Source organism: Coffea arabica, chromosome 6e, assembly GCF_036785885.1.
Source record: "Coffea arabica cultivar ET-39 chromosome 6e, Coffea Arabica ET-39 HiFi, whole genome shotgun sequence".
NCBI classification, from domain to species: domain Eukaryota; kingdom Viridiplantae; phylum Streptophyta; class Magnoliopsida; order Gentianales; family Rubiaceae; genus Coffea; species Coffea arabica.
The window spans coordinates 11,410,119-11,432,562 of record NC_092321.1 but is presented as its reverse complement, the minus strand read 5'-3'; the positions used below and the strand labels follow the sequence as shown (position 1 = coordinate 11,432,562).

The following is a 22,444-nucleotide window of genomic DNA, read 5'->3' as shown; positions in this document are numbered from 1 at the left end:
CTTTTTCTTTTTTTCCCTATTCTATGCAGGAAATCCATACTGATTCGCATATGATCTAGGAAAGCGTCCAAGCATTTTTTATGTCAGAAACATGGATGCTGTTCCTTTAATACCAAATAATCACGCTTAGGTTGGGGCATCCTTCTTTAAAGGAATGTAGAAGTGCACCTATTCGTGCACAGGTAAATTTTCAGATTTGTCAGGATGTACGGACTCCGAGATTGGGGTCTCATAAAGTACCGCAACGGATCCTCTGTGCCACACCCTGTATCACACTCTATCACACTTTTTATAATCTCGCCAAGTGTCTCTTAATAAATCAAACCCTCAAATAACCTAACTCGGACCATGTTAAATTGATTAATCGATTAATCGGACAGATAACTTAATCTCTTTAACCAAAACTAAGTAAAATAAAAACTCTTTAACCAAAATCACAATTTATCATCAAGGGAAACAAACCTAAAACCCAAACAACCTCTGTCCTCTCTTCGTCGTCTTCACCATTCACCTTCCGTTGCGCAATTTATATGCATCACTGACAAAGTTTAATATCTTATTCACATGAGGCAAAAGTTTTTTGGCTTTTATGCTTTAGTAGTATGCTTCACGAAAGCCAAGTTAGCCACACGTTGACTGGAGCAACCACAGTATCGGAGCGGTCAGAAATTGTGAGCTGCTCCTTCAATTTTTTAGCTTTTTTGCTTTAATGGATTATCGATTTTTGTCATGGTGTTACTTTAATATCACATCAATTTTGTGGACTTGAATTTAGATACAAATTACTTGAGTTGAATTTACTTGAATTAGCAATCAAAAATAAGATCAACAATTGCGTTCGTCTGTGGAGACATTTTGGGGAGGTTTTTTTCAAACATCTGCATGTTTTTATTTTCCTTGTAACTTTTCAGTGGGCTATTTATGTAATACAATAGATGCATATGGTTACCTTGATCCAATCCTAGGATGCATTTAGTGGCTGCAATCCCAGGTACTCTTGCTAGTCTTTCTGAATTACGTAGACAGATATAATATCATGGTTCATATTCATGTTGTAGTAATAAGTAGTATCGAATATTATAGCAGATGTAAATTCAATTAGATTCGCCATTACTTGATCCTAGTGTTGTTGGGCTACCTAATCAAACTGCTCAAGCTTGACGAAAGACAAGTTGAGAAGGCTTTGCTTGTGTTGATCACCACGCAAGTTTGCTTTGGTTCATTTGCAGCTGATCTGAACTTTCTTGAAAATAGCTACAGAGTAGTATATAAGTTTTCTAAGGACTTGAATTTTCTAAGGACTTGAATTTACTATACTTGATATTTTGTAGATCTTAAATGCCTTTCTTCTCGTTATACTGCACTTGATATTCAAACATTGTTATAAATTTTGTGGAAATAATAAGCAGCAATATATCTCAACATGTTGATTAATTTTTTCTCAATTCTGAACAATTTTTTTGTTTGACTTTTTGTGTTTTCGATTTTCCTTTTTCCTGTGGCTGCATTATTCTCAAAAATTACAAAGGTTATGTAACCTCAGGAGTAGATGTCTAAATATAAAAAGAACATAGCAGTTGTGAATATGATGGTTTTGTTCAAGATCTTCTCCACTTTTTCCTGGATCTTTGCAAGGTGACATTTTTTCTTTTTTTTCCTAACTGTTGTTTAGGAACAAACATGGCAACTTTTTTCGTGGAATTTGTATTCATGCAAATAGTCTTTGCTTACCTCTTCGGCTGCAGTTAATTTACTCAGGATATAGTTGCAAGCAAGGATGGTTCTTCACACCGTGCAGCAGTGATCCAAGTTTGAGGTCAGGATGTAATTTCCTCTGATTTGCCATTTTGTTTTGTCTGTTTGTCTTTTATGTTCACATCTAATTTGAGTGAAAGTTTTATGGAGTGGTGCATTAAAGTCATCTTTTGCTATCTACTCTCTTCTGAATTTATACAATTTATGTCAATATTTTCATATTATGCTAATGCGTCTTATATTCTACTTGAAATTTGGAAGAGATGAGGAGGGAGTTTTTCTTCAGTTAGTCTTTGGATGCATTGTTAACAAATGGTAAAAGTAGCTTCTCCTTTCTGCTGTGAGAAAGAAGCATCCTCAACAAGGGCTTTTTGGTTGTTAACTGACGTAGCTTTTGTATGTTGATACTATATCTGCCATATTTGCAGTAGTAGGTCTTTTGCTATTATTTGAGTTTCATGTGTTTGCAGTTCTGCTTGTTTGGTTTTCCATATCTTTCATACACAATTTCATGTCAGCATAGCACAATGTTCTGTAAAACCTACAGCTTAACTGGTTAAACCATAGTTGCCTGTGTACTCCTTGTGTTAGTTTTTCCTGTATTTTCTTCTGAGAATCAATATTGACTTATCCAGAATTGGGAAGTATACTAGCTGTAATAATGATATCTGATACTGTTGTTGCTTTGCTTATTGTACAAGTATTTTGAGGTTATTTATAGCTTGGCTGTTTAGTCATATAGGGTATGTTTGTCTTGGTTAATTAACTAGATATTTGCCATTCATTTTTCGATGTAGGGGACTTAAGAACATTCTGAGGATACACATAAAGAAGGTCAATTGTTCAGACTGGGAGCAAATCCCTATCCCAGCTAGGTTTGTTTTACTATATAAATATTTGGTGATTTTAATGGTTGTTTCTGAGAACTCAATTTGTTGTTCATGCTCGGATACATAATTGCATTTAGCACGTCTAAGATTATGTTGTAGATGTTGCAGAACTCAAATTTAATGGTTAGTGTTGATAAGAAATCTATCAATAGAAGTACCTGAGTCATTAACACAAAAAGATATTTTTTTTCTTAAGGATTCGTTGAAGTACAGTGATCTCTTTGAATATACAAGGCAAGTTATTCTGACTAGTATTGATGAGTAATGAGTTCAATGAAATTACATGAGTGATTAACCATCTTGACTTATGCCTACATGATGATTTGGTATAAAAATTCAACATGCATTGGTTATAAATATTCTAAAGATTTTTATGCCCCACTAAGCCCGGCTACTTGCAACAAGCTGTTCCAAAGCAAGTGACATCCACAAAGATGGCCAACAGATTTCTGGTGTATAAGTTTCTCATGCAAATTTTATATATGATCTCGAGTGATAAGTAAGCAAATCAAAGGATTCTGGCAGTGTGAAGAAGCCATTTCATCTAGAAGATTCTTTTAGCGGACAGTATTTGTAGTAGGGTCGGTTTGGAATGCGAGCCTGTTGCCCCCAAATTTGACTTGACATCCTTACCAATTCGGTTATTTCTTATTGTGGCTTATCTTTATTAACCTTCATGTAGCACAATTTTCAACTGATAACTGAAGTTTGTGGCTGTTATTTGCATATGCTTAGCTTAACAATGATTTCTTGTTGCAGTGTTAGATCTGTAGTTGCTCTAAATCTTCCTAGTTATGGAAGTGGAAGAAACCCATGGGGAAATTTGAAGCCAGACTATTTGGAAAAGGTAAATGTCGTTCCAACCCAAGGCTTAGAAAAGAACGGTAATGTGCCCCTCACCATCTCTCTTGCAGAAAAGATTTGAAGGTTGGCAAGACTAAATGGTTCTCTTATAATTGAGAAATTTTTTTTTGATGCAACATAAACATTATATCGATTGCACTGTGTTGGGCTAGTGGTACCCTTGTAGGTCATCTATCACCATAAATGATAACCTGGTTGGTTGACCATTCTGGACTTCTATTTTTTTAATTGTTGACATGATGTAGTCCTTTGATCTATTTATTATTTTGTGAGCTCTTTAACATTAGTGACTATAATTGTAATTAAAATCCAGATTAAGAGTATTAAGCAGAACTTGCAAAAAAGCTCCAACTGTTGTTTCTCCCTAGTTCCAAAAGTGCAACATAAACCTTTGTGTAATTATTTCTACTTTCACCTTTTCTTAACACATTTTAAAATGGTTATACATAGTTGCTGTAGATTGCAGATATTTCTTTATATTTTCCCTGTTTTCGACTTTTGAATTGCTGCTTCTGTATTGCCTTTTTCTTGCATCTAAATCATAAGTTCACCTGAAATACACACACACAGTGTTTGATTTGAAGCTTTCGTAGATAGTTCTCAAAGAACGCATGTTATTGGATGTTGATATGGTTTCCTTCTCCTCAATTATTACTTTTCAGAAAGGCTTCGTTGAAGCGCATGCTGATGATGGTTTGCTAGAAATTTTTGGTCTGAAGCATGGATGGCATGCTTCAATGGTTATGGCTGAAGTGATCTCTGCCAAACACATTGCACAGGTACTGAAAGCAGAGTGTTAGCACAAACAAAATAATATGGTCATGACCTCAGCACTTTAATTAGGTTTTGCTGGTTGGGGTTAATTTTTGCTTTGACAGTCGGCTAAGTCTTTAGTTCTAATGGCTTTTCCAGGCTTCAGCTATTCGTTTTGAGCTCAGAGGGGGAGAATGGAAAGAAGCTTTCATGCAGATGGATGGTGAGCCATGGAAACAGCCAATAAACAAGGATTTTTCGACATTTGTTGAAATGAAGAGGGTACCTTTTCAGTCGGTTATGGTTCATGGAGACTAAATTCAACAGCTCCTCCTGGTTTTCTGGACAACTATGAATGACATTGCGAGAGCTTGTCTGCCTGTGATTATTGTAAATCTTTTTTTTTCCCTTTGAACCTAATGTTATAAAGTTTACTGCCTTGGCTATTTGTGTAGTTTTCAACCCTTGTAACTAAAGTCCCCGTTGCACGCTTGTTTGTCCGCAACAGTTTCACATTTGCATTAGACTTTGTAATATTATAATTTCATCAAAGAATTGCAAAGTTCTTGCTTTACTTCATAAATTTTTAGTATTTCTCAAATATTAGAGGCTATTGGTACAATGAGTTTTCATACTCTTGTTTAACTTGTACAGTTTGGTTGTATGGGAAGGGAACGATTAAATTTACCATCATGTGTGCTGATTTTTTTGTGGCTGGTAGACTTGTTCTTTTATAAGAAATATATGTCGATTCTTTTATTGTAATCAATTCTGCAACACACAAAGAAAAATAATAATGTGATTATAGGAATTTTCGAGATTCTTCTATTATAATCAATTCTGAAACACACAAAGAAAAATAATAACGTGATTATAGGAATTCTCGAGAAAACAATAATAACGTGATTATAGGAAAAATAATAATGTGATTATAGAAATTTTGGAGAGAACGGAGCTTTTAGTTCCGTACAAAGGTGAGATTTAATGTGGTACACCATTTGTTTTTTTGTTTTTTTTGCAGATTCTAGAACATAGACTGTCAGGATGTGTTCTACAACAAATGACTGAAAAAGTTGAATGCAAAATGCAGCTTCTGCAGAGATTTTTATGAAAGATTTTAGCTGCTTTTGATGACCACATGAAAACATGAATAGATTTAAAAAATCTCAGAATCGAATATTTGAGTTTGAGTCTAACTGATTTATAACACACGCATTAGGTAAATATTATTGAATTGAAGCAACCTTTCCCCATAGGTGGGGTATACACGCGGTTTGGAATCTTTGGAGATATAATGACAAAAAATAGGTTTCAATCTTTTGTTTCTTTCTTGCCATTGCCGTGGCCGCTAGGAATAAGATTTTTGGATGGATAGCCAGTAGCATCAAGACTTCTGACTTATCCTTACTTTTGGATCGTGTCTAAACCGGTTCGAGTCAGGGAGGCTCATATAGTTAGTTCCATCACGTAGTCCTATTCATCTACTTTACGCAATCCAAGGTACAAAATTGGTTTGTTTGGATTTGCAACTCTTTTTAATTATAAACGCGTTTCTCAATTAAATTTTTTTTTTAAATTTCACATGCATCCCATCACAAAAAGATCTACAATATCGTTTCAAATAATCTCTTCACCGAAATTCATCAAAGAAAATGAAGCTCTAGTAATAATAATGACAATAATATATGTGGATATTGATTTACGCGCGTGTGAGTTTAGATTCATGAATTTGAAGCCCAACTTTATTCTTTTTACTTAATCCTCCGTCTCTTTGCAATCTCCATGGCATCAAGCTGCTAAAGTGTGGCCAATCTCCATTGGCAGTTAGAAGCACTACATTCAATTCTTAATTCTTAAAGACAGCCTGGGCACTCCAAACTCCAACGATGTTGAAAGGCATTATTATATTCTTTCTGTAGATGATGGCTTGAAGATCACGACGTTTAAAACATCTTGTGGATCTGGATGGGAAATTTCCTTGGAAAGAAATTCTTTGTCCTATCTACGAATGCAAAATATGTACTTTTTGAATCTCAACCACGAATATATAAGCTAGAGAGGAGAGGAAGGATCATTTTGTAGTTACGTACGTGACGACAATTAATGATGGGGTAACATCTGCGGAAATTTCTCATCAAATCAAGCAGGCCATCCATATATTTTTTGACTGCCCATATCACAACACCAATGCAACTGTGACAAGGGAGTAGTTGATGTTAGCATCAAGAAAAAATTAGTTAGTTGATGTTACTGATGCATAGAATTTGGAGTTGCAGGATCAAATATGGTGGAATCTTTGGCTCATTAATTGTAACTTTGCTTGAATATAAAATTAAAGGATGACTAATTATCAATGCATTGCGACCATGACCTAGATGACATAATAGGTTAGCACGAAACAAGTATGCCACGAAGAAGGCAGGAAATGATCGATCTTGTGTGTTTGGATAGTAAATTATTTGAGATAATTTTGTGAAAAAATACTACTGTAACATTTTTTTTGCTGTGATATATGCATGTGAGATAAAAAGGTGATTGAAAAATGTGTTAATGATGCAAACAAGTCAGTGTATGTAAATAAGGTGTAAATAATGTGCATTCCAAACACAAGTGTCTCAAAGTGCTGTATATATTGCATGCCACGCTTTCTAGGCTAAATTTTGGAGTCAAACTAATTTCTTGAATTTTCGGCTAAATTATTTTCTAGAATGTGTTCTGCCTGCTGCCGGAAATTTCATTTGACTAGACTATAATTGAAATATTCCTAAAGGAGACATGATCAAAATGCCCAGTAAAATTTGGATGAAACTCTCTTTGTAGAACAGCATGAATTGTCTAATGCCAGTTTCAGAAATGGTTGTGTTAATTCCCTGGTCCAAACCTTACTCTGCCTACTTTCCAAGAAACTTCAAGCTCCATGAGATCCCATTCCCATTTCCAAGTGCATTCGCATTGTACCATTCTAATTGCTACGGGCTCCATAGTCCATACTGAATATTGAATTCGTCAAACTTCTCCTAGTCAACTTGTCGAGAGGGAGAAAGGGCCCCCGCCGGGGGAGGAGGGGGGGGGGGGTGGGGTGTAGGAAGGAGGGCAGAAAAAGACTCGTACTTCCTTACTATAGCTCTCAGAATCGAATTCAGGGCTGCCATGTGGTTCAAGTACTCTTCTTCCTCAAGGAAAAGGAGAAGTTCAATCTATATATATCATCCCAAAATTGTCTGATGGAACCTTAGATTGGCTATTAAATACACTATCATTAATTCTTTATAAGGCTAAGAAAAAGACTTTGAGCAACAGGGCCAAAAGTTAAAAATGCCTCTAATGAGAAATTGCAATTTCAACATGCTTACTATCAGACGCTTCCTGTCCTTCAAGTACGTGATATTTTTTCTGATGTGGGATGGAGGATTTGCTACTGCTGCAGCTGGAGATGAAGGAAAGAATGCAACTGCAGCACCAACTCATTTCTCAGTACACATTGGAACAGTTCTTGATTACAATACTTCCATGGGAGCCATGGCAGATTTATGCATTTCTATGGCGCTCTCGGATTTCTATGCTGTGCATTCAGATTATCAAACGAGATTAGTTCTTCACACGAAATATGCTCATGATGAATTGGATGGAGCATCCGCAGGTTATAATGGAATATTTGTGCTTCTAGTTTTGAAATTATTGCTGCTACATCATTGCCATAATTGAAGTCCTATTTTTAGCAGTTGCAAATATTTGTTCCTCCATCTCAGCATTGGTTATGTATCACCTTTTTATTGAAGTCGTCAGTGTTCATTTGTTGTTTCCATAATGCTTCTCGATGCATAATGGTATGCATAGAGGTTCTTTCTCTTCTGATTATGATTCTAAAACTCATCTTTCCTCCACATACATATTACTCCTTAACTTGAATCATATTTATTTGACACGTTCAATTTGGTGATTGAAATGTTAATACTATCAAAGTTTTGTATTTGAAAGCCTCCAAAAGATTTTATTGATGGAAAGAAATGTCAAAGTCTTCCCCTATATAATCCTGGATGAAAGAAATTAAACTCTGATACACAACCTTGAATTTTCATTGGAGCATACAAATCGTACTATGTGAAACAGTTCTCAATGATGTAAAATACAAAAATTTACCAGGACTAACACTGTTTTCTTGGAATGGAATGCAGTCTTTGAATTGATGCAGAATGAAGAAGTGCATAGCATTTTGGGCCCACAAATGTTGACAGAAGATGAATTTGTGGTGCAACTAGGAGGAAAAGCTCATGTGCCTGTTATATCCTTCAGTGCTAGAAGTCAATCTCTTTCCTCCAGACAAAGTCCTTACTACATTCGGACAACACCAGATGATTCAAACCAAGCGAAAGCTCTGGCTGCCCTCTGCCGAGGATTTGAATGGCATGAAGCAGTCATTTTGTATGAAGATTCTGATTATGGCAGTCAATTTCTTTCCAGGATATATGATGCATTCCAAAAGGATGACATTCGAGCAGCTTATGTGGTCCCAATCTCGACATCAGCTGCAGACCATCACATTCGGAAAGAACTGAACAGACTGAAGACAATGCAGACTAGGGTCTTCCTGGTGCATATGGATGCTCAACTTGGATCTAGGCTTTTTCTTCTTGCCAAACATGCCGGAATGACAAGTGAAGGGTATGCCTGGATCATTACTGATGGCATAGGCAATTTCATGAACTCTATCGATTCTGATGCTGTTGATTCCATGGAAGGTGTTTTAGGCCTAAGGCCTTATGTACCAGCATCAAGAAATCTAGAAAATTTCAAAACCAGGTGGAAGAAGAATATGCTTCTGATGAAACCTGAGAGTACATTGACAGAGCTAAATGTGTATGGTTTATGGGCATATGACACAATTTGGGCATTAGCGATGGCAGTGGAAAAAATTGGACCAGTAAATCTTGGCTTCTTGGAGTCAGGCAACAGCAAGAATGGAAATGAGAATTTTAATTTAAGAGTTTCTCAACCGGGCCCAATACTTCTAAGAGAGCTCCAAAGTACAACATTTGAAGGCTTGTCTGGAGAGTTCCACTTAATTGATGGACAGCTGAAACCTTCACCTTTGGAGATATTCAATGTTTATGCAACAGGAGACAGAGCAATAGGTTACTGGACACCGGATGGAGGAATAACGCGAAAATTAGATTTAACAGGTCGCCTGAAATATTCAACTTCCACAAAGGAATTAAAAAGCATTGTCTGGCCTGGAGATTCAGTAAAGCAGCCAAAAGGCTGGTCTATTCCTTCAACAGGGAGATTAAAAGTGGGGATCCCTAAGAAAAATGGTTTCACTGAATTTGTCAATGTTTCAACAGATCCTCAGACAAAGCAGGTTAAAGTCTCTGGTTATTCAATAGACATATTCCTTTCTGCATTGCAACAGCTACCTTTCAGTGTTGATTATGAATTTATTCCTTTTACAAATGAAAGTGGACTCAGTAATGGAACATATGACGAACTTCTTCAAAACATACTAGGCAAGGTTGGTATCTTCTCACCTCTACTTCTCTCTCTTTCTACTTGTTACTCAGTTTTGGGATGCTTGGTAAATTGACATATATAAACGATGAATAAGTATACAATCATTCTGATATAGCTTTTCGTTCGTTTTGATGATGAAATAGACTTTTGATATGGTGGTTGGTGACACAACGATTTTGGCTGACCGGACAAAATATGTTGATTTTACACTGCCATACTCTGAATCCGGAACTGTTATGGTGGTTAAACCCAAAAAAGAGAAAGACATGTGGGTATTCAAAAAGCCTTTTAGTTGGGATCTTTGGCTAACGATTGTCAGTATCTGCATTTTTATTGGAATAGTCCTTCGAATATTAGAGAACCGAGCAAAGAAGGATTCTGATTCTCTTAGACCACATGAACAGCAACTTGGCTTGCTCTTTTGGTTTCCAATTGCAGTTCTCGCTTTTCCTGAAAGTAAGTTACCATAGCTCTCAATTTCTAGTGAACATCCCAAAATGTGCCTTTCATTTTCCATGCCTTTATTACACAAAGAACATATTTTATGTTCTGTGTTATGTCTTCTGCAAATAAATAAATGAAATAGCTTTTACCTTCTGCTGCTAACAGGGAATATGGTTGTCAACAAGTGGTCGAGGTTTGTGTTGGCTGTATGGTTGTTCATGGCTTTCATCCTGATGCAGAGCTATACAGCAAATTTATCAGCAATGTTTACAGTAGACCAGTTTGATTTCAGATTTTCCGATGATTATAACGTTGGCTGCCAATCAGGTACCTTTATGAGGGATTTCTTGATAAATCGTCTCCACATTAATTCGTCAAGGATCAAAGAATACTCAACCATTGATGAATATCATGATGCCATGTCTAAAGGCAGCAAAAATGGAGGAATTGATGCCATTTTTGATGAAATCCCTTATATGAAACTGTTTCTTGGTCGATATGATTCCAAATACAAAATAGTTGGACCTACGTACAGGACAGATGGATTTGGCTTTGTGAGTAATCTAACCCTTTTCTCTCTTCCTGTTAGGTTGATTTTCCCGTTTCGATGTCGATGATTTATCTATTATGGCAATAATTTACTTCTAAATCTACAGAATTTTCTCCTAATTCTTATGGTTCGAGAAAATTGCATCACCAAATCATTTTTCTTTCTGAAATACATCTGATGATATGCAGTAATTTAACATTGTAATTTAACAATGTTGATCCAGGCACTCCCATTAGGATCTCCACTGGTAGTCCCTTTCTCAAGGGCAATCCTTGCAGTGACAGAAGCTACAAACCTGACTGCAATAGAGCAGAAAAACTTTGGACTTAGATACTCTTCTGATAATCAAAATGATGCAATCAACAAAGCTAGCCCCAGTTTAACTGCTTACAACTTTGGAGGACTTTTTATCATAATAGGCTTAGCATTGATATTTGCACTGTTCTGCTCCGAGACTCCAGTTGGTCGAATCGTCGCAGTGGCAACATCTTATGGCCACAAATGTTTCTCTTTACTATCATTCAGAAGAAACGGCAAATCAAGGGGTCGCTCAATGGTCCATGCTGATTCCAATGGAGATTCATCTAGCGAAGAAGAAGTTCGAGGGCCTGACCAGTTCAATGTAAATGATTTGTCAGGACCAGGCATAGATCATGATTCAGGGAAAAGCCATCTAATTACTCCAGCTAGAGATGGTGAAGCTAATGAAACTGTGGAAAGTGAATCAATCCAGGAAGTTCAGCTAACTGATCAAACAAGCACCGATGTTTCAGCTAGACAAACTGGTTCTTGAATAAGCATATAGTAATGTAAATATTTCAGACAGGAAAGAAAGGGAATCCCAGGCTTCAATGGTTTCAGCAAATAGTTCTTGCAGCCAGCTTTTGGGATGCAGATGATCCGGGACAAACATGAGCGGGAGTTATTCATGCTGGTTAATCTGTAGACCTTTTAACTGAGCCTGTGCTCTAGCCTTTTAAATAGAGCTTTGGGTACAATACATGTAGACAGCTACTTTATCTTTCACTGTAACCATGGTCGAGTTGTTTTGAGCAGCTACCCAAAAAAAAAAGAGAAGGGATTGTGTGGTTACATAATACGGCACATATTTTGCCTTTGTGTCTAATAATGGAATGAAATTAATAGTGTAATAAGTAGCTTGGAGTCATTCAGCTAACAAATGGAATGGCTTGGAGTCATGTTTTTGTTTGATTTTAGCATGTCGTATATATTTATTGATGGATTGATTGTCTTTTTTTCTTGGCCAATGTTCTATTTTGATTCAAGATGAGGAATCTTCTCATAGATGCAACTTTCATTTAGAAGCAATTTGGCTCTAAACAGTTTTTCGTTTTCACACAATTATTCACGAATGTTCCAATCCAAAAATTATTGCTATTCTTTTACTCCTTAATCGATCGATTATCTAGACCGCAAGGTTGGTGGGATGTTGACTGGGAAATATTCAATCATAAAAGCAATATGCTTCCATGCATTTTGAACAAGGGAAAAAATGAATCAATTTTTAGCCATGGCCACGTAAAGAGTGAGTGAGTGACTCAGATCTTTGGCATTGAATTCTAAATTTTGAAGACAATTACAGAAGCGTATTCTCATGAAAGTCCACTCTAATGGTAGGTAAAGAGTGGAAAATAAATAAAAATAAATATTACTATGTAGAGACAACATGAAGATAAATACTTAAAAAGAAGGTAACTGTACATAAAACACACACTACCATTAGTTACTTATATTGAAAGTTTCTTTTCCATTACTCGCTTAGCTGCTGCACTTTTACCCAGGAAATCAAAGTTGACAAGAAGCAAGATTATTAAGTCAACTGCAAGCAGGTGTTTAACTTTTTGCTTCTGTCGTCGGCTGCTAATTATTAGGTATCCACCTGCAGAACTGTACCCGCAGAACTACGGGAGACTTGATATTGAGATTATTTTTTATTTTTTATTTTTTGTCGCGTGGCGTCCGGAACAAAATTTTGGATACAATCACTAGAGTCAACTTTGATACCCTGTCTTATCACTTAGTCCGAATGAATGAATTTACTATTTGAAGATCGTGGCATCCTTCATAATTTACTTCAATATCATCTCTCAACCTCAATTAATTCTATGGTGAATTTCCACAGAAAGATAGAGAAAATATCTTATATAGCAACTCTTCTAGCAAGGTTGCGTGTTACTGTGCAAAATTTGATTGGTGGGACGTATTATTGCGCGGATTTAAGAAGCGAGGTGGGAGGAGAGGGGAATTGAATCTAAGGCCTCTAATTTCTAAAATCCCAAGATTTTCAACCTTAGTCACTAGATCAAGGGCTTCTCGACAACTTGAGATATCTCTTGGCTAGTGATTTCCAAGAATTCAAGATTTTATATAAAGCATTTATCCGTCCCTTTAAATTAACTTGTTCTTGATTCATGTTAGCAATTTATCTGACCAATTTACTTTCCCAGGTCCTGACCTGACTCTCTGAATGTTCTAAGCAACTTTGTGTTTGCTAAGCAATCAGTTTCTAAGTAGCTTCGTCATTGTGCTGCTCTCATTTGCTTCTTGCAGTCAAGTTGGACTACTCAAACTTCTCATAGCTAGATCCATGTAATCCATGACTATTTCACTCAGTCATTCTTCCTCAAGGAAAAGTATACAATCTTTCAAAGTCAAAGTTCTTCAAATAAATATAGCTACTATTAGGTAAACCATTATCCTTTACAGGGCTAATACATTTTGGTATCAGATACCTAGATCAAAAGAGAAACAGCTATCAAACTGGCCAGGAGTTCAGAATAGCCTACCGTGTTAGGACTTAAGAGGAATTACAAATTCACAATGATTAGATTTCAAGGGTTTGTTTCTGTAGCTTGCTTCCTTTTCTACCTTGCGTGCAAAATGGGCGCTGCTGCTGCAGCTGGAGATGGGTCAAATGGAACAGTAGCACCAACGCATTACTCGGTCCGCATTGGTGCTGTTCTTGATTCCAATTCTTTCATGGGGGCCATGATAGATGTATGTATTTCAATGGCACATTGGGATTTCTATGCCACGCATGCAGATTATCGAACAAGACTGGATATCCACAGGAAATATGCTCACAATGATTTCCATATGACATCTGCAGGTTTTATCTATGTGCATTTCGTTTTTAAAACTTGCTGTTTCATCATTTCCGCTAGAACTCTCCATTTAGCACATGCAAAGTAAATTGTGGTCTGTATCATCTTTCTGTCATATATCCTTCTTTTCTTTATTTACTGCTGTAATATACTGCTTAAGGTAGAAGAATATGCATTGAAGGTCCTTTCTGATGCTGATAATCAAAAAGTCAAATCTAATGTCCCCTTGTAACATATTTATTTGCTGATTTAAGTATTTTGAAATGGCATCTTCAATGTCATGGTCAAAATTATTGTAAGTGTGAAATTTATCGATAACACTACAACTGAAAAGTGTGAAAAAGATGATAATGGCAGGGGTGGCTATTTAGATCAAAGTTAGTATCAATAAAAAGGTAAAATACTATTATGGCCAAGAAATTAAGATCACGATGACTAATTTTTTGTTTTCTTCAAATGCAATGCAGTCCTTGAACTGATAAAGAATGAAGAAGTGCATAGTATTCTAGGGCCTCAAACATGGACAGAAGGTAAATTAGTAACGGAACTTGGAGGGAAAGCTCATGTCCCTGTAATATCCTTTACTGATAGAGGCGGTTCTCTTTCCTATACACCAAGCCCTTACTTCATTCGACCTGCACCAAATGACTTAGACCAAGCAAAAGCTTTTGCTTCCATCTGCCAAGGATTTGAATGGCATGAAGCAGTCGTTTTGTATCAAGATACTAATTATGCTACTCGGTTTCTGTCTATGCTGAATAAAGCATTCCAAGATGCTGATATCCAGCTTGCACACGCGGTTGCCATCTCAAAATTAGCTGAAGACCGTCACATCATGAACGAACTGAAAAAATTGAAGAAAATGCAAACTAGGGTCTTCTTAGTGCATATGAATGCTGTACTTGGGTCTAGGCTATTTCTTCTTGCCAAAAAGGCGGACATGATGAGTGAAGGATATGCCTGGCTTGTCACTGATAGCTTAGGCAACTCCTTGAACTCTATAGATTCTGCTGCCATTGAATGCATGGAAGGTGTTTTAGGTCTAAGGACTCATGTACCTAAGACAAAGAATCTAGACAATTTCAGAAATAGGTGGAAAAAGAATATGCTTCTGATGAAACCTGAAAGTACAGGGAGAGAGCTAAATGTGTATGGTTTGTGGGCATATGATACGGTTTGGGCACTGGCAATGGCAGTAGAAACTATTGGACCAGTAAACCCTGTCTTCTTGGATATCAACAACAGCAAGAGTGGAAGTGACATGTTCGGTGTACAAATCTCTCAAATTGGCCCAAAACTTTTAAGAGAACTCCAGACCATAACATTTCAAGGCTTGACTGGAGAGTTCTACTTAATTGATGGGCAGCTGAAGGCTTCATCCTTGGAGATATTCAATGTGTTTGAAACAGGGGATAAAACGATTGGTTACTGGACACCTGATCAAGGAATTATGCCAAAATTGTCTTCAAGCACTAGACAATCATATTCAACTTCCATAAAGGAACTAAAGACCATTATATGGCCTGGAGATTCAGTAAAACAGCCAAAAGGAGTGGCTATTCAGAAATTAAGAGTAGGGGTCCCCAAGAAATATGGTTTCACTGAATTTGTCAATGTTCCAGACAATCTTCCAAACCAGACTAAGATCACTGGTTATTCACTAGATATATTCCGTGCTGTAATGGCGCAGCTGAATTTTAGTGTTGATTGTGAGATCATCCCTTTTACAAATGAAAGTGGATTCGGTAATGGAACTTACAATGATCTTCTTCACAATGTAGGCAAGGTTGGTTTCTTCTCATTTCTGCGTGTTTGTTTCTAGATTTTCTCTTTGCTTTTAAGAACTGTTTGCTTGGTGATAGACTTACAGAGAACCAGTGTAGCATCAATCTGATATTGCTTTCTCTTTCTTTTGACGCTGCAACAGGCTTTTGATATAGCTGTGGGAGACATAACGATTTTGGCTGACCGAGCAGGATATGTTGACTTTACATTGCCATACTCTGAATCAGGAACTGTTTTGGTGGTAAAAAATAAAAAGGGGAAAGACATGTGGAGTTTTGTAAAACCTTTTAGGTGGGATCTTTGGCTGACGATTATCAGCACCTGCATTTTCATTGGGATAGTACTCAGGCTTTTGGAGCATAGAGAAAATGAGAAGTCTGATTCTGCTGAAACAAATAATCAGAAATTTGGATTTCTCTTTTGGTTTCCAATTTCTATTCTTGCTTTCCCTGAAAGTAAGTTCTCCTTGACACGTTTTCTAATGAATTTTCTATATGTGTTGTTCCTTGACCAGTATAAATGTTGTAGAAGTTGCAGAGATTAGTATTTTCCTATCTTCTACATATAAATGAATAGTAAGTATTGAGCAATCAACTCAAGTAATATTATCTGTTCTGCTGCCGACAGAAAACATGGTTGCCAGCCACTGGTCGAGGTTTGTGTTGGTAGTGTGGTTGTTAATGGCTTATATCATGATGCAGAGCTACACCGCAAATCTATCAGCAATTTTCACAGTAGATCAGCTAGATTTCAGATTTTCAAATGACTATTACATCGGCATCCAAAAAGGCAGCTTTACGAAAGATTTCTTGGTAGATCGTCTCCATGTTAATGAGTCAAAGATCAAGGAATACTCAACTATTGAGGAATATCATTATGCCATGAATAAGGGGAGCGAAAATGGAGGAATTGATGCCATCTTTGATGAAATCCCTTATATGAAGCTGTTTCTTGATCGATACGACTCCGACTATAAAATAGTAGGCACTACATTCAGGACAGATGGATTTGGCTTTGTAAGTTCTCCCTCCCTCTTTGTGTGTTCCATCCAGGTATAATAGGACAGTATATGAGCACGCTTCAACACAGTCACATGCTCAGAAGCATTTGTACAATATAAGATGTGAACTTTTATATACAGATTTTATTGCTTGAGAAATTGGAATTGTGTGCATTGACATGTGTTTCTTTATTTCTGTACGACAACTTCTATATTTATACTTGAAAATATCATACAATGTTTCTCCAGGCGTTCCCTTTGAAGTCTCCACTAGTTGTTAACTTCTCAAGAGCAATCCTATCAGTGACAGAAGATGAAAATATGAATGCAATTGAGCAAAGGAATTTTGGACCTAAGTATTCGCCTTTTAATCAAAGTGATTCAGTCAACAAGCAAAGCCCGAGTTTAACAACTTTTGATTTTGGAGGACTTTTTATTCTAGTAGCCTCAGCTCTGTTATTTGCATTGTTCTGCTCTGAGACCTCAGTTGGTCAAAAGCTGACTGAAAGGGTCAGGTACTATCACCACAGATGTTCCGTTTTCCTATCATTCAGGGGGAACGAACCAAAAGTTAACTCGACAGCCAATCCTGATCGCTGTGGAGATTCATCCAGTGAAAAGGAACAAGGGCCTGATGACTCTGATAGGCTAAATTTAGATGATTCGTCTGGACCAGGCGCACCTGCCCGTGAATCTGAGCAAAGAAATGCGGACATTTCAGCTACAGATGGTCAAGCAAATGAAACTGAGTCTGAGCAAAGAGACATTGCTGTTTCTGCAAGACAGATCAGTTCATGAAGTACTAGAAGCATGTAAAAACTTCAGCAAGTAGGATATAATCTGAATGTTTGTCTCGGGCTTCTTTGGTGCTTTTTGAGCAAAAAAGTTATTCAAGTCACAACTTAGAGGGCTGAACATGTTGCATGAAGCTATTCCTTATGGTTCATCGATTTTTATTTTAGCTAGTTACTAAGCTTTGGTTCGCCTGTCTGTGAATCGATGAGGGGATCTACATGATTTTTTATTTTTTGTTTATTTGGGTTCGATTATATGTTTAACAACAGGAACATATTGTAGATTAAGTTGATTCATATTCCAGCTTCTAGTTGTAAATTTACTTTATTTAGTCTTTCCTTTTTTCCCTATTCTATGCAGGAAATCCATACTGATTCACATATGATCTAGGAAAGCGTCCAAGCATTTTTTTTGTCAAAAACATGGATGCTGTTCCTTTAATACCAAATAATCACGCTAAGGTTGGGGCATCCTTCTTTAAAGGAATGTAGAAGTGCACCTATTGGTACACAGGTAAATTTTCAGATTTGTCAGGATGTACGGACTCCGAAATTGGGGTCTCACAAAGTACTCACTAAAAGGCGTTATACTCAACCATGTAATGTGACGACGGCTTCTTCCACTGAAACCTGAAGGCGCCAGTTCACCTGTCCGATGTAAGTCACGCCCTTGAAGCACCCACTTTGTTTTTAACTTTTTTCCTTTCTTCAACATCTTCCACCCCCCCCCCCCTTCCTCCTCCTCCATCTCTCTAGTCTTGGATTCTCTTCCTCTCCATCAACCATGTCAAGAATACATCATTGTGGAAGCTGGAAGATTGTTCGTCTTCAGTGTCATGAAGAAAGAGGCCTATGGTTTATGGGAGCAAGCCAAATCTTGAGCTTGGTTTTGGTGGCCAGGTTAACTCCAAGATTTTAGACTTCTCAGTTTTCACGCAAAAGTACATTTTGCTTAATAGAGACTCTTAGCATTTAGATTAAGAAAAAAAATTTGGCTAGTCAATTCGTGATATACATGGAAAGATACAAGAAGGTTGATGGGGCATGACATCCACTTTTAAGTAAAGGATTGTGACAAACTACCTTATTCCGTTAAGTCAAACTTTGGTGATTTATTTAGTCCACAACAGTCCAGAGCTCGGCCATTAAAAATGCCATTGTTGCCTTCGATGATTTTGTTGTTATTCTAGTTTTACAAGACTAACAATGGGAGAAATTCTTTTGAATGGTGGTAACAAATACCACAATATGCAAGAAATTAATTACTAACATGTCTGTGCCAACTGCAGAAAAGGTTGGATTAATAATGGTTACAATGCTCATTAGTATATTCATAAAATCAAGGTTCTTTGAATGGTTAAACGGGATTTCTATGATGGACTTGCAAATGATCCGGCTATTCTGCTCTTAGCTAGTTTGATTACTAATCATCCGCCAATTGCACTCATGCTACCATTGGTAACAAAAGCGGAAAGACAAGGAATACATAAAAGAAACTTCACTAGGAGATGGAGATGTCGGATTGTGCAGGAGAACCTAAGTTTTGGATCTGTCTAATATAAAGAAGAACGAGGAGAAGGAGAATCTTCTATGTATCAAGAGTTAGTCCATGAACTAGGCCAAAGGAGATCGAGTTGGGAATATTCTCCACAGATAGAGTATGAACACTGATACTTCCAATGTAATGCCTAGACATTTTGGATGCTAATAAAAAACAGATATAGTATTGCAGAATGTCTCCAAAAACACTACTTGAATCATTTACTACGGTTCACACTGATTTGGGTGTTATTTTATTCTAAAAGCTCAAATAACCTTGGCTGTATTGTTAAATCGTTTTACCTTTTCATTGTCTAGCTACCTAGCTCCCTCTTTGATACGGTACTGAGTAGTAAATATACTTCTTGGCTGGGTGTTTCCTGGAAATCCCCCTTGAGCATAAGTTTTAACCATAGACATATTTATCCTTTCCTGTCACCTTCATGTACAACTTCAATGACCATTTCAAGCTTTAGAGTTTCCACACATTGTTGAATTCCTTTCCAGTTTAGTTAACAGTAGAACACTGGTTTTTGATTTGACATTGTCCCTCGCTATATAAATAGCTTCAATCTTGAGATATTTTCTGCTTATCTTGCTACTCAAGTCTTCCCTTGCCCTCTTTTGCTGCCATGAAGTTTCTCTTCAGAATCCTTTTAATAGCTCAGAGCATGCATTCCTTTAAGATGCTTCCAGCAATGGCTATTAAAAGCCTTCTTTTGTTTGCCCTTGTTTTCTTGCTTTCCCTCACGTCTCTAGTTGATTCGAGTAATGATACGGATGAAACTGGACTGTCATCAACTTATTCTTCCATCCGCATTGGTGTAGTTCTTGATTTGGATTCACCCATGGGAGCCATGTTAGACTTGTGCTTGTCGATGGCACATTCAGACTTCTATTCAGTTCATTCAAATTATCAAACAAGGTTATCTCTCCACCGCAAGAATGCCAAGGGGGAGTTTGGAGTGGCGTCTGCAGGTGGTACTAGTTCATTTTCTTTGAATTTTGAATTATTGCCAGCGGTTGAATCTTTCAGGTTAATAAAAGATTTCTTACTTAGCTTGTTAAAAGATGTTGCTTGCTTACTATTTGTTTCGTTTCCACCAGTGAGGTGGGAAGTAACTGACTCAAGCTATATTGACCCTCAGAAGACAAATTAAGCAAGTTTTTTAAAATCGTGAAGTCTTGTCCATTTTAAAGATAGTATGCCACTAACTAAAAAAGATGCAAATCCTGTCCCAAATCCTTTTTGCATTTTATTTCAAATTTTCTGTAATATAGTCGTTATGGATAATCATTTCAATGCGGCTTTTACTTGACTTGCTATGTCGGTCATGGTGTCCATGCCAGCTATCTTTCTAGAGTTCTCTTCATGTAGGAAGCTCATTCATTAGGCAGAATTTAGATCATATTTATAATTGGTTTTCACAGCAATTTCAGGACACAGTTGATGGATGTAATGTCACAAATTGGTTTGTTTTCTTCTAAAACTGGTGATGAAGTGCAAAAACAAAAGATAGGTAAACAGACAAAGAATATCAGAGGTTTGTTTTCTACCCTTGATTGAACATAATCAACAATCTATTCAAAGTATGAAATCCAATTTTAGAATAGTGTTTACTAAACGTATAGATAGAAACCCATTTTTTGTGAATAAAATGCAGCTTTAGAATTTCTGTTTGTGAATTAATTGCAGTTCTAGAATTGCTGAAGAATGAGGAAGTGCATGGTGTTTTGGTGCCAGAGTCGTTGACTGAATCTGCATTTGTTGTAGAACTTGGAGCAAGGGCTCATGTGCCTGTTATATCCTTTACTGCAGAGGGCCAAGGCTTTTCCCATACTAAGAGCTCTTACTTTGTTCGAATGTCTCCAGATGACTTATACCAAGTCAAAGGTCTCGCGGCCATTTGCCAACAATTTGGATGGCATAACATAGTCGTTATCTATGAAGACAATCGCCATGGAAATGTATTCATGTCTAAGCTAAATAAAGAATTCCAAGAAGTTGATATTCGTGTAGGATACTCGAGTGCTGTCTCTACATCGGCTGATGATGTTTACATTACAAAAGAACTAAAAAAATTGATGGCCATGCAAACCAGGGTATTCCTGGTGCACATGAATACATTACTCGGATATAGGCTTTTTAACCTTGCAAGAAAAGCTGGAATGATGACAGAAGGGTATGCCTGGCTCATTACTGATAGTTTCTCCAACTTCCTAAATTCTGAGGATTCTTCTTCTTTGGAAGGTGTATTGGGCATAAGGCATTGTGTACCTAAGTCCAAGAAGCTCAAGGATTTCCAAGAAAGGTGGACAAAGAATGCATTATTGATGAAACCTGAAATTCCAGTGACGGATCTAAATATCTATGGTTTGTGGGCATATGACACAGTCTGAGCCTTAGCAATGGCAATTGAAAAACTTCTGCCTGTGAGCTCTAATCTCCTACAGCTAAGCCATGGAGAAAATGAACGTGAGATTTCCAATTTAGGTATCTCCAAGATTGGCCAGAAGCTTTTGACTGAACTCTCCCATACAAAATTCTCAGGCCTGAGTGGGAAATTCGAACTGGTTGATGGTGAACTGAAACCTTTAGCATTTGAGATATTCAATATGATTGGAACAGGAGATAGGACAGTTGGATACTGGACTCCAAGTAGAGGAATTTCCAAAATATTACGGTCAACTTCCGCAAAAGAACTCAAAACAATTATGTGGCCAGGAGATACATTAGTACCACCAAGAGGTTGGGCTATTCCTTCAAGTGGAAAACTTAAAGTTGGGGTACCTAAGAAAGAAGGTTTCACTGAATTTGTGAAAGTACAAGTAGATCCTTTAACAAATCAGCCTCAAGTAAGTGGATTTTCTATAGATGTGTTCATTGCTTCATTGCAGCTATTACCTTTCAAGCTCGATTATGAGTTTGTGCCTTTTATGAATGCAAGTGGACATCGTAATGGGAGTTACACTGATCTGCTTCATAAGATACTTGATCAGGTTTGTGTGGTTCATGCGTATAATATCCAGTGTTTAAACAGTGATTTTTATATTGTTTTTGGTTAGGAATAACATTGGAAACAATCTGAAACATTCCTCCATTTCTTTGATAAGGCAGACATATGATTTTGTGGTGGGAGACATAACAATTCTGGCTGATCGAGCTGCATTTGTTGATTTTACCCTCCCATATACTGAATCAGGAGTTGTTATGGTTGTCAAAAACAAAATGAGCATAGATATGTGGATTTTCTTAAAGCCTTTAAGGTGGGATCTTTGGCTGGCCATCATTGTGGCATGTATCTTCATAGAAGTTGTTCTCAGAATAATGGAGTGTGAAAGAAACAGCACTGATGCTGGCTCTTCAATGCCCCGCGGGCAACAAGTTGGCTTGTTCGTTTTTCCTATTGCAGCTCTTGCATTTCCTGAAAGTAAGA

At 37.1% G+C, this 22,444-nt stretch overlaps 4 protein-coding genes across 4 annotated transcripts; all 4 read left to right on the top strand.

Annotated features, from left to right (window-relative positions):
* Positions 1 to 457: 457 nt before the first annotated feature.
* LOC113695440 (diacylglycerol kinase 7-like) lies at positions 458 to 4,845 on the top strand. The gene is made up of 6 exons (XM_027214538.2): positions 458 to 671; positions 1,746 to 1,816; positions 2,553 to 2,630; positions 3,405 to 3,492; positions 4,172 to 4,288; positions 4,422 to 4,845. Exons 1-6 carry the CDS (start codon positions 603 to 605, stop codon positions 4,578 to 4,580), a joined length of 582 nt encoding a protein of 193 aa, XP_027070339.1. The 5' UTR covers positions 458 to 602; the 3' UTR covers positions 4,581 to 4,845.
* Positions 4,846 to 7,432: 2,587 nt separating this feature from the next.
* On the top strand, positions 7,433 to 12,019 carry LOC113695436 (glutamate receptor 2.2). The gene is made up of 5 exons (XM_027214533.2): positions 7,433 to 7,902; positions 8,438 to 9,771; positions 9,914 to 10,226; positions 10,380 to 10,768; positions 10,988 to 12,019. Exons 1-5 carry the CDS (start codon positions 7,578 to 7,580, stop codon positions 11,555 to 11,557), a joined length of 2,931 nt encoding a protein of 976 aa, XP_027070334.1. The 5' UTR covers positions 7,433 to 7,577; the 3' UTR covers positions 11,558 to 12,019.
* A 1,020-nt stretch (positions 12,020 to 13,039) lies between these two features.
* LOC113695438 (glutamate receptor 2.2-like) lies at positions 13,040 to 17,801 on the top strand. The gene is made up of 5 exons (XM_027214536.2): positions 13,040 to 13,894; positions 14,357 to 15,675; positions 15,817 to 16,129; positions 16,302 to 16,690; positions 16,924 to 17,801. Exons 1-5 carry the CDS (start codon positions 13,606 to 13,608, stop codon positions 17,470 to 17,472), a joined length of 2,859 nt encoding a protein of 952 aa, XP_027070337.1. The 5' UTR covers positions 13,040 to 13,605; the 3' UTR covers positions 17,473 to 17,801.
* A 1,904-nt stretch (positions 17,802 to 19,705) lies between these two features.
* Positions 19,706 to 21,407, top strand: LOC140009724 (glutamate receptor 2.8-like). Its single transcript, XM_072056003.1, has 3 exons — positions 19,706 to 20,043; positions 20,448 to 20,551; positions 20,704 to 21,407. Exons 1-3 carry the CDS (start codon positions 19,706 to 19,708, stop codon positions 21,405 to 21,407), a joined length of 1,146 nt encoding a protein of 381 aa, XP_071912104.1.
* Positions 21,408 to 22,444: the final 1,037 nt, after the last annotated feature.

Excerpts from the sequence above, each read along its gene's own strand:
- LOC113695440 (XM_027214538.2), top strand. The coding sequence starts at position 603 with ATGCTTCACGAAAGCCAAGTTAGCCACACGTTGACTGGAGCAACCACA. Across the intron at positions 2,631-3,404 it reads CAAATCCCTATCCCAGCTAG|TGTTAGATCTGTAGTTGCTC; the intron begins GTTTGTTTTACT and ends TTCTTGTTGCAG. Across the intron at positions 3,493-4,171 it reads AGCCAGACTATTTGGAAAAG|AAAGGCTTCGTTGAAGCGCA; the intron begins GTAAATGTCGTT and ends ATTACTTTTCAG.
- LOC113695436 (XM_027214533.2), top strand. The coding sequence starts at position 7,578 with ATGCCTCTAATGAGAAATTGCAATTTCAACATGCTTACTATCAGACGC. Across the intron at positions 7,903-8,437 it reads ATTGGATGGAGCATCCGCAG|TCTTTGAATTGATGCAGAAT; the intron begins GTTATAATGGAA and ends AATGGAATGCAG. Across the intron at positions 10,769-10,987 it reads GGACAGATGGATTTGGCTTT|GCACTCCCATTAGGATCTCC; the intron begins GTGAGTAATCTA and ends ATGTTGATCCAG.
- LOC113695438 (XM_027214536.2), top strand. The coding sequence starts at position 13,606 with ATGATTAGATTTCAAGGGTTTGTTTCTGTAGCTTGCTTCCTTTTCTAC. Across the intron at positions 16,130-16,301 it reads TATTCTTGCTTTCCCTGAAA|AAAACATGGTTGCCAGCCAC; the intron begins GTAAGTTCTCCT and ends TGCTGCCGACAG. Across the intron at positions 16,691-16,923 it reads GGACAGATGGATTTGGCTTT|GCGTTCCCTTTGAAGTCTCC; the intron begins GTAAGTTCTCCC and ends ATGTTTCTCCAG.
- LOC140009724 (XM_072056003.1), top strand. The coding sequence starts at position 19,706 with ATGGCTATTAAAAGCCTTCTTTTGTTTGCCCTTGTTTTCTTGCTTTCC. Across the intron at positions 20,044-20,447 it reads CCAGCGGTTGAATCTTTCAG|GACACAGTTGATGGATGTAA; the intron begins GTTAATAAAAGA and ends CAGCAATTTCAG. Across the intron at positions 20,552-20,703 it reads ACAGACAAAGAATATCAGAG|TTCTAGAATTGCTGAAGAAT; the intron begins GTTTGTTTTCTA and ends AATTAATTGCAG.